This window comes from Diadema setosum, chromosome 11 (genome assembly GCF_964275005.1).
Source record: "Diadema setosum chromosome 11, eeDiaSeto1, whole genome shotgun sequence".
In the NCBI taxonomy this organism is placed as follows: Eukaryota; Metazoa; Echinodermata; class Echinoidea; order Diadematoida; family Diadematidae; genus Diadema; species Diadema setosum.
The window spans coordinates 36,120,065-36,130,851 of NC_092695.1; the positions used below are offsets into that span (position 1 = coordinate 36,120,065).

The 10,787-nt window shown below is 39.6% G+C and overlaps 1 protein-coding gene across 1 annotated transcript in view; it reads left to right on the forward strand.

Moving 5' to 3' along the window:
* The window catches only part of LOC140234801 (protein furry homolog-like), a 124,289-nt gene extending 114,791 nt beyond the window's left edge, over nt 1-9,498 (forward strand). Inside the window, exons 55-58 of the mRNA XM_072314837.1 lie at nt 5,250-5,360; nt 5,911-6,110; nt 6,737-6,834; nt 7,249-9,498. Of these exons, the coding sequence (XP_072170938.1) occupies nt 5,250-5,360; nt 5,911-6,110; nt 6,737-6,834; nt 7,249-8,495 (1,656 nt within the window). The 3' untranslated portion in view covers nt 8,496-9,498. The remainder of the gene's footprint in view (nt 1-5,249; nt 5,361-5,910; nt 6,111-6,736; nt 6,835-7,248) is intronic.
* Nucleotides 9,499-10,787: the final 1,289 nt, after the last annotated feature.

Below are 10,787 nucleotides of genomic sequence, written 5' to 3' on the forward strand. Positions count from 1 at the left end.
TTGTTCATTGCAAGCACTACCATGTTGACAATTGGTAGAGCGCCGGATGAGGATCTCTGAAAAGTTGTAGAGGAAGATCAGCGCTCTTAGTCTCATCTTGGAAGATGAAGATGTTAGCAACTTTGTCATTGCTACATGTACATCATGATGGTGTCTGGGGTTAATGCAGTTTGCAGTGATACTGTAGGAGCATTGGGCTTCTCTGCAAACAAGACGCAATCAAATCCCTGCGATGCACAAAGTTATGTGTTATGTGTATGTACAATGTATGTATGTAGAAATCTATTGCAGTCCTTGGTGCTGCATCCTGATTGGATGAAAGTAACAGTGGGTATGAGTTTTCCGTTTGATTTTGAAAATAACTTTTATACCGAGGGGACCTCCTTCATTTTGGGGTGAGAAGAGAGTTGCCCAAAGCCGAATGAAGTGAACTTTAGGTGGGAAATGCTAGAAAATTCTTTAGTTTGCATTACTGGATGTCCTGTGGTTGATATTTAATGTAAGGCATATCAGTGAGGTGTTTGTGAGATGTATGGTAGGCGTCACTGAAAATGTTTGGACTGGGATGAGGAAAACCCTCGGAGAGGGGGAAAAAACAAGAAAAACATGGAAATGGGTAGATAAAGGTATGAAGAGGTGGATTGTAGATGTAAAACTATTGGTAGGACTAGCGTGATGCATGACTCCAGGATTATGTTAGCCAATATGTGAACAACATGAGATATATGGAGAGGGAGAGAGACCGAGCTGTTGCTGCTAGAGTGAAGCAGAGGTCAGATGCTAGAAAAATGTGCTTAAAATGACTAACATAAATGCTTTACTAACCTTCCACTCACGTCCCCCGACACTCCCGAGGTACAGGAGCGGGTACACATTAACCAAGTAAGTACGCAAGCGTGTGTCTTAGCTAGCTGGCCAGCAGAAAAAGAACAAACACACAGAAAAAAAAAAAAAATAGAAAGCATTATAACCTATGCATAACAGCTTGTGCTTTGCCTGTATGGCAATTCAAATATCATTGTTGCCTCGTACTTTCTGTTAGTGAATGCCAGTCCTTATTTCATCTCTGATTTTATACAAACATAGTGCTGACATGTCATTTTCTTTTCTTTTTTCTTTTCTTTTCTTTCTTTTTTAATTGCATGATTTCATCTTCTTTTTTGCAGTTCTTCATACCTGACTGTGCTATGATGCCAAAATTTCTGTCCCTCTGCACTTTTTGTAAATGATGCTATCTGTGTGTTGTTGTTGTTTTTCTTCACAAATATACTCAGCGGCTTTCAAAGGTAGTTGATCATGCTTTACGTATGTACAGCCATGCTCTCTTAAAGAGATAGATAGATTGAGAAAGAGAGAGAGAAAGAGTGAAATATACTCTCAAGTAAAGTTTTAGGTCTTTGTATAGTAGTGATAATGTACGAATCATTGATCCATATACAGTTCAGCCAGCAATCAAGTTCCCCCTAGATCGCGATCACGGCAATCAGTGATCGCATACGCAATATGTCGCAATCAATTGATTGTATGCCGAATTGCATACAATCAATTGATCGCGTATGTGATCACTGATCGCCCTTGATTGCGATCTAGGGGGAACTTGATCGCTGGCTGAACTGTATCTCTAGCCAAAGAGTGGTAGTATTACTTAATGGAAGCTTTGAAATGTCTTTCAAAAAGCATGTTTACACGTAGATGAATCTATAAAGATAGTAATGATAGATGTAGGATGGACTTGTTCTGCCATGTATGCTTTACCTGAATTCTGCCAAGAGGCTGTTGCTTTTTTTGATATTATTCTTATCTTTCTGTTTTCATGCTTTCCCGTCTTGCCATGATTTGTGTTGTTACATAAATTGTATCTGTCCTTTCTCATTTAAAAAAAAATCATCACTAGTTTGTCTCTGTTCAAATACTATAATTATTTCTTTTATGATCTGTCATTTCTGTAAATGATTTTATCCTCCATTTCTCTCTTCCCTCCTTCTCTTGTTCAGTCTGTTTTGATTTTAGTCTTATACTCTGAACATTTTGAATGGATTTTCCTTTTTTTTTCTACTTTGTCCTCTTTTTCTCCTCTACCCTTTTCTCTTCTCTTCTTTTTCTTCAGTTTTCTCTGATTCTTCTTCAACTTTTCTTTTCTTTTTTTTCCTTGTTTTCCTTGTTCTGCTCACTCTACCTCTTCTTGCCCAAAAATTTGTTGACGATGTTGAAGACTTGGTCTGTGTAGTCTGTCTCTGTAGTTTGTATGTAATAGATGTATGTCTGTGAGAAGGGGAACAAATGGAGGGAATCTACAGCCAAGGGCTTACAAACAAGTATTGTAACTCTCCACGTGTAGCAGCAGATAGTATAAGAGCGTGGATAGATAGAGTAAATCATATATTTCTCCCCTTGCTGCAAATAATGCTCTTTAGTTCAATATATGTCATAATATGTAGTTCAACTATATCTATATATCATTTACCAACAATTGAGCTGTAGAGTAATCCATCCTAATTTCCTAATCTGACTGCCCCGTATTTCCATTCTTGCTGTTAATTAATTGGTCATCCTACTACAGTGATACAGTGATACCCATTTCATAAAGAATTTTACGACAATTACAAATTTCTCTGGTACTGTCTGTAGTTACTATGACAACAGTTGCATGATATCCAATCAGCTGTGAGAGCTTGAGCCATTGCCGCGGTGACTGCATATCCTAGCTTCAATGACTGCAAACCCCTTTGTGAAACAAGCCCTTATGCCATTTTTATCATCAGTTCCAGAGACAGTTTCAATTTAGTTCCCAGGAACTCAAACATAGCTACACATAGTTATATGCAGTATGTTCCTCTTGTCCATGTTTTATCCATTGTATCTTGTCCCTCTCAGTTTTGTGTGTCTCCTGTGTCGTTTCTGTCTTGTGCTGCAAATGTCGTGCTTCAGCAGTGAACCCAGAATACATTAAAGCAGGCCCAGCAAAAGGGATTTTTTTTTTTTTTTAATGTAAATGCATATAAAGATATCATACAGTGCTTGTTGGTGCTTGTAATGTGCAAAAGCGCAGTGTATATGCGCTATTCAGTTTTTGTAAATTCTCCCTTTCATGTTCAATCAACCTTTTCTCTCTTTTGCTATTATTCAGTGGCATTGACATGCATCCTGTAACTGTTTGTTACGAGATGGAATACAGTGTGTTTACATTAACATTTATTCTCAATATGCTTATGGCCGATCAATATAATGTACTTTAATATACAGCAATATGAACTTAAAGTTGAGGGGAAAAAAATAAGATTGCTTTACAATGCACAAGTCTTGGAAATAGCTCTTGTCAAAACAGAGTCATTTTAGAAGTAAATGTACTGTCTTTCACATTAGCTAAATCATTTTCTTGCTCTTTGCTATGTGCTCACAACCCCCCCCCCCAAAAAAAAAAAGAATTCAAAGGCATAGCTGTCATCATCTTAGATATTTGACTGACACTTGTTCCTACTAAACAATTCATAATCATGCTCTCTGACTGTTCACAAAATTACTCTCGTATTTGTGTGTTTTATATTTATTTTTTCTTTCGGGTATTTTTCTTTTTTTTTTGGGGGGGGGGAGGGGAGCAGATGGGAGTTGGGTTGGATGGAGTGGACATTTACCCTGTTGTTATTCTGACAACCATGACTTGAAGAATAGCATGGCCAGTTTATACTCTTTTGATGTTGAATTGTTCCATGGCATTTTGCTGGAATTTGCATCATGTCATTTACATAACATGACGATAATGCTGGTGCTCGTGTCAGCGTGCTGACTGGAGTGTGGATGTTTTTTGTTTCATCGTTGACTCAGTTTATTGCTGTGTTATATTGGAGATTGATAGTTACATTATATAACCGAGTGCAATTTACCATTACCTTTCGTTGGAAGATTCACTTGCTGGAAGATAATTTACCATCATCTTTGTATGCATTAAATTGGCAACTCTGAACTTTATCTCCTATCCTCAATCAGAGAAAAACTGTTTAGTGCTTATTAAGATGTGGAAGTGTGCTCAAAATCAGGAAAATTACAGTTGCCAATTTGGAGACAAAAACATTAGACTTAATCTTGAATATACATTTGCCAATCTTAAGTACCAGTTCTGAAGCATTTAACAATTGAGAGAATTGAATTATTTTGCAACATGAATAACCAGCATAAAATGACCAAAATAGGGCACTCATAAAATAATATTTGATATTCCACCCCATGAAATACGAATGATAAGAATTATAATACAAAGATTCAGCACAAAACCACAGAAATATGAATTTCTGGGACCTGATTGGTAAATAGGCGAGACTGAACCCAGTAATTTTTCCAAGAAGATGAGTTTATTACAATAATGAGCAGCTCCTCTGTGTGATATTTTTTCCCCACCTGTATTTGTGGAGTTACAGTAGGTCTGTCTAACTGAATTGTTTCTTATACTAATTCTAGTATGCATTATTGGAGAGTATTGGTAACATTGACATATTTGGAAGCAATGCATAAAATGCTTTGACTGAATTAATGTAAGAAATGAAGTCCTTTCACCCAGAAAGCCAAGTACAACATATTACCTTGGACCTTTGAAAATGAAGAAAGATTTCTTCTACTGTGAACACAATTTTTTTTCATAGCACACACACACACACACACACAAATTCATTTTGTAGTCTTGTATATGATGTTTGTAAACCTTGTACTCTAGCACCATCTAGAGGTTAAAACAAGGTGAACTTTTTGTGTGTATTCACCAAATCATTGTTTTGCTACACTTGCTGCAATCTGGGCATATTTTGAGTCACAAAGCTTTGTAAAATACTTCAAATCCAGCACTTCTTTAATAAGTTCTACATGGTCATGCCAGAAAGTCTTAACAATCTCTTGGATTATTGGCATTGTGATGGCTATGGAGCAGCATAATTTTCAGCAAATTGTACAGAGTAAGGTCTGACAAGAAGTGGTCTGAAACAAGACTGGGAGAAATTGGGCACATAGAATGATAACTGACTTACCTCTTTTAAAACTTTTTAACTAATAATGTAGCCTCTCACTAAAGTAGACTCTAATGGTTTAGAGTGTCAGCATGGATGAAGTCAAAGTTAGATTTGATATAAGGTTTTACCATCTATCATTTGTAGTAAATTTGTATGCTATATGGGGTCATTGCTATATTGGATGGGTCTCAAAATGTGTGTTTTGTAATCAAATATATCTTTATGGGGTTTGTTTTGTCTCTTTCTGCTGAGTAGCAAATCGAACTATGCCGCCAGCTCTACAACCTGTACTGTCAGCTGAGGATGCTGTTTGATAGCTACTGCAAGCTGATCCATTCCCTTGAGTCTGCCAAGCATTCACCACATGTGAGTATCAGTGTCTGCTTGAAAGACTAGTCCACTGAACAGTACACATTCTATTTTGATTGTAATTATCCTTCCATTCTGAAGGGCTAACATAAGCTTAATGCACACAGGCTACAGTCCATCATTGTCTAAAACAATAGTATGCAATACTGTACTGTTCTATTAAAGATATTCAACAGATGGGTTGTAATGGATTTAAGGAACAGTAAAAGTTAAAAGTATAGGTTGATGCTTGCAACTTCCCACAGTGTTTTTCAATGTACAATTTTCTTTTCTTGATTTTTTTTTTATATTTTGATTCTCTCTTTTTTTTAGCTGGGTTGCTTGAAACTGTAATTTCTCAAAATATCATTTTTGCATATACTTTGGGTTCAGATTTATCAGTGTCGTGAAAGATTTATCCATTGATGAATCTAGTGGTTCTGTCAAAGGTATGCCTTTCAAAGGATACTGATGCTTAGTCCTACTTGATGAATCTCATGGTCCTGTCAAAGGTAGGCCTTTCAAGAGATACTGATGCTTAGTCCTACTTAACATTCTTATAATTTAGGTCCAGGACTTCTCATCCACGGTGTGTTTAGCCAAGGAAGAGCTGTCTCAGGCAGCCCAAGAACTGGAGAGTGGTCAGGTGGCCCTGTCCCCCGAGGTGGACACGGGGAACACCACCCCCGAAGCAGCCATCGTTACCCTGACGACGCACATGGGGCATCGGGAAATCCGCCTGGCCCTCCGCCTCCTACATGTCTACAGGTGGGTTTCTGGGCAAGTCCGGAGTGTACCATCCGTGTAGATTCTTCCCAGAGTGGCCTTGCCTGATTTGCTTGTCTCAAATCTGTCTCATATCTGCCTCACAATCATGTATCATTCCAATTATCTCATCCTTACATTGTTTGCAATGTGTCATCTTTCTTTCAAAACATATATGTCTCTCTCTATCTTTATGTGCCCTTATATTTCTTAATTTTACCTTTCATTCTCCAACTCTCTGGTTGTGTTTCATACTTTTCCCGACCAACATCTTTTTTTGCTCCTTCTGGTTTCTGTGCTTAGTTTTTGCCGAAATTTTACATACAGTCATTCCACACAGAATAAATTCCAGGGAGCTCAGAACCTGGGGGTTTCCCCATTTCTGACTCATTTTTTTTTTTTTTTTTTAAGAAATCGCAAAAAGCTGCTCCTCCCCCCAGAAACCCTAAAAAAAAAAGTTCTGTGGCCCCTGAATTCTATTGCACATGTCGTTGTTCAATTTTATGAGTAAGAACCAGGACCAATATCTAATCTTCCATTCCTCACAAGTTTGCATAGGATTCTTGCATAGGATTTGTCCATCCCTGTGCCAGCCAATGTTATGAAAGTTTTCCTGTCATCGGTACCAGGTCCATGTGGTCAGGGGAGCTGTTTGGGTCCAGCGAGGAGGATGACCAGGACGTCTTGTTGGCTCTTCTCTGCAAGCATCTCGCCGATGGCAGGAGTGGTGAGAGCGGCTCATTTCCTTTTCTTATTCTCAGCTTGTTTCCAGTCATTCCTTAACACCACATGTTCATGCCGTACAGACATGGGTCCATCAATTCAGAGAGTCTGAGCTGACTCCTGGGAGGTGGTAAAACATTCTGGAAATAGAGAACAAACTGTAGCATCGATACAGGCGTAAATTGGCCAAAAGGCTGATAATATCATAGCATATATGACTTGAAAGCTTTCAAGTACATCCAAGCATTATTAAAAATGTCCATTTTAACTCCACAAGTGACAGAGTTCCAAATGCGACAGAAAAAAAAAGCATTTTTGGAGCTCATGAGGATTATATGCTCCCATCAAGAGTTTCTTCATTGATTATGTCAATTCTATCACTTACTTTTCCTCCTTTGTGGCTGTCTCAACCATGCAGGAGTCCTCGTGATTTCAAGGTCAGGTCAAGACCTCCAAAATGCCTGCCATCGCCTGATGGGGATCAACGCCCAGCTGAAGAAATCCATCAAGGTCATCGAGGTGATGGGGACCAAGGAGGAGGTTGAGGAGAAGAGCGAGATGGAGAAGGCAGAAGGAGAGGGGAGTGGCACAGGAAGGGGCGAGGAGAAGGTGAAGATGAGGAAGAAAGGTAACAGGAGAGGAAAGGCAGATGGGAGAAAGAGCTGGAAGAGTGAAGGAGACCGGACATCGAAGGAAGGGGGTGGCGACGTCGTGCCGGGCAAAAATAGTAGCTCGACAGATGAGAAGAAACTTAAGGAGAATAGAAAATCGATGGAGGAAAAGAAGCGAGCTAGCGCAGAGATCGTTCCGGACTCCAATGTTACGAGTGAGGAGAAGAAGGCGGATAATGAGGATAAGGCAAAAGGCACAGAGGAGCAGACACAAAGCCTGGAAAAAGTGGAACCGATAGTCGTCATAGTAACCAATGATGATGTCAGTGGGGGAGGAGAGAGTGAGCCTCGTGAGGCAAAGCTGGTGCATGTCAAACCGTCAAACATCAGCGACCAGGGCAAGTCTGATGAGGGGAAGGAAGTGACCCTAAGCAACAGTCCATCAAACGATGATGGCAGGGATGCCAAATTGAATGAAGCTGTGAGTGATGAGGGGACCAACAAGGACAAAGTGGATGAGGTGGTAGAAGAGGGTGATACCACTGAGATGAAGGAGACGGCGGAGATGGAGGAGGAGGAGGATGCTGAGCCAGACCTGTCGGCCCTCATCGAGGCCATCGAGGAAATAGAAGAGCAGACTTATGGCAAGTCTTCGATGGAGGTCCTACCTCTGCGGCTCAATGAGCAAGGGGATGAAGGCTCATCTGTGGACCTCCCTAGCCCATCTCCCCATCCCAAGGGGGACATCCTTACACCCCTCTCAGACATGGACAGTGGAGTCATGGCTGAGACTCCTGACTCGCAGCCTGCAGACAAGGGTGACTCGTTCGGTGACGGGGCCTCCATCGACATCCAGGTAACACCTGCCGAGGAAAGCACCAAGGATTTCACGATGGACGTTAGTAGCGAGAACCCGAGAAGCAGCAAGGAAATCCCGTGTGGCGATGGTAGCTTGGAGGGTGAGAAGATAGCATCTGGTAGTGAGGATGACATCTGGCTGAGAGACCCAAACTCAAGGCCACCCTCGGGTGAATCCATCTGTACGGACCTGTGACAATGAAAGCAATATTCAGGCATCAAGTGACGAGAACGTAGCATTATTTCCATCGGGAGACATTTCATCCTTGAAACTTGAAAACTATCAGCTACCCTCCAGATATGCGTGGGAGCGTGAGAAGTTCTGTCTTCGTGAAGCACTATGTTATATGAAGTTTTTGTGCAAGACACTGATTTTCATAGATAATATTCAACTCAGTCAAAAAGCTTATATCGTGATTGACATGTTAATTCCTTTAAAATTATCTCTGGTGATGAGGATCATGGAGGGCGCATTTCATTGTGTGTAACAAGGACCGAGTCTGTTTAACTTGAGTGAAGAAAAGTATGTATACTCTATGATTCTTTCTGAAACATGTAGCTGTATGCTTCTTCAATTTTCTTTCTTCTGAGCAGTGCAAGTTGTTATGTGTAATAAGATTTCCTGATTTCTAAAAGACAGACAGTTTTCATGAATGTAGTTTAGGCCTTGAATGTACTTAGATGATATGGGCTGAATGTCTTTTGAATTTCTGCTTGTAACTGTGACCATTTCCAAAATACTGACAGAGTGCAAATAAATAGACACATAATATATATATGCCTGTAATAGAGGTAATGCTGCTCAGTGTTGCATTTTGTCTTTGTATAGAATATTAAGCACCATGATAGATGGCATGTGACTACTAAGTGAGCTCACTTTGTGTCAAAGAACTTTGTACCCAAGAGCAGAATTATCTCATTGATAATGATTCCCAAACTGTGCTGCACCCTTTTCAGAGAGTTATTGGTATTGTGAACTTTTGACAGACTTGCATAATGTTCAGGTAGCATAATTGTTAGAAATGTACATACAGGTGTACCGATGTCCAATTCAATGAAATTTGGAGACTTTCTTCAGTGTTAGTATTAGCAGTCAGCAGTTGATTTGAAAATAATCCCAAATGATTTAGATAATGCCATTTTTAAAAACGTCATTAGAAATATGCTTGTTGTTATGTGTGTCTATTTTTGCAATGAATGCCAGCACATGATGCACATCAGCAGAATTCTCTTTTTTTTTTTTGGAAATGTCCAAGATTATGTACTGTTTATAGGTTTTGTAACATTCTGAAGCCTTGTTATTTGAGTTCTGCTTCAAAGTCTGTTTTTGTTTCATGAAGCTTTGAACACTCTGGCTTGAGACTTATTACTTAACGTCAAAAATGGTATGGCAGGACAAGGTTAGTCGTTTTACTTTGAGGTGTAAGCAGTTCTTTTTGAGTTGCCATTGAACCTGTACATAGTTTGTTGTATTTATGATACAGTGAATGCATGTTATCACACCTCTCTGTCAGAGATTGCATGTGACGGCAAAAGAGACTTGTTCATTCAACGCTCGCTACTGTAAAAGTGGAAATTTTCATGGTGTTTAAATTTGTGCGCATTTCGCGCAACCAGAAGCTAGCGCGAAAATAAAAGCATGTGAATATTTTTGCATCCCATATGTTTCAATAAGTAACGTCCTGATTCCGCGGAATTAAAAAACATGCGAATGTCACCGTAAAATTACTCATGCGAAAATATTCACTTTTACAGTATCTCTTTCTCCCACAATTTCACAGATTTTTTTCGTTTTTTGTCTTTGAATATGATCTCTTATTGTGAGTGGCTGGTGACATTATGGCTTATGTACAGTATTTATGACATGTTCTGTGTATGCTAGATTACCTGTTTTTGTCTGTCAGAGCTACTCTCCGTGTTTATTGTTATTTGCAATATCATGCCTACTCAATGCACACATTGACCCGTTCATTACAGTAAGAAGAGATCCTGAGTGTGTTGATTTATGTGGACGAGGCAGTCCAGGATTTGATTGGTGAAGTATGAAGGAATGACCACGTCTTGTCATCTGCATCAGCCCTGGAATGCAGGAAGACTTAGATGTATAAGGGGGAAAGGTATCACCTAGGGTTTTTTCCTTACCCTCAACAGTCTTAACCCGTTGAGGACAAGTCCCAAGTATACTCGGGCAGGGGTCTATGGGAAATGCGTGTTGTAGCAAAATCAGCCCTCCCTTAACGGGTTAACATTTTCCAATAGTATGAGAAGCTTTTCTTGTGCTGTGAGCAGAACACACATGTACTCACCTAGAAAATTGTATGGGTCCATATTTGTCATTTGAAATAAGCAAAGCTTCTACCCGCATGTCTTGTGTTTTTTTATTGTATGTAAAACCAAAGCATCAGAGTGTTCGTGTCGACCTCATTACAAAATGTAGCACTGAATTATGCCATTCACTCGTTGATTCAAGGTAAGTTTTTAGCTGCAG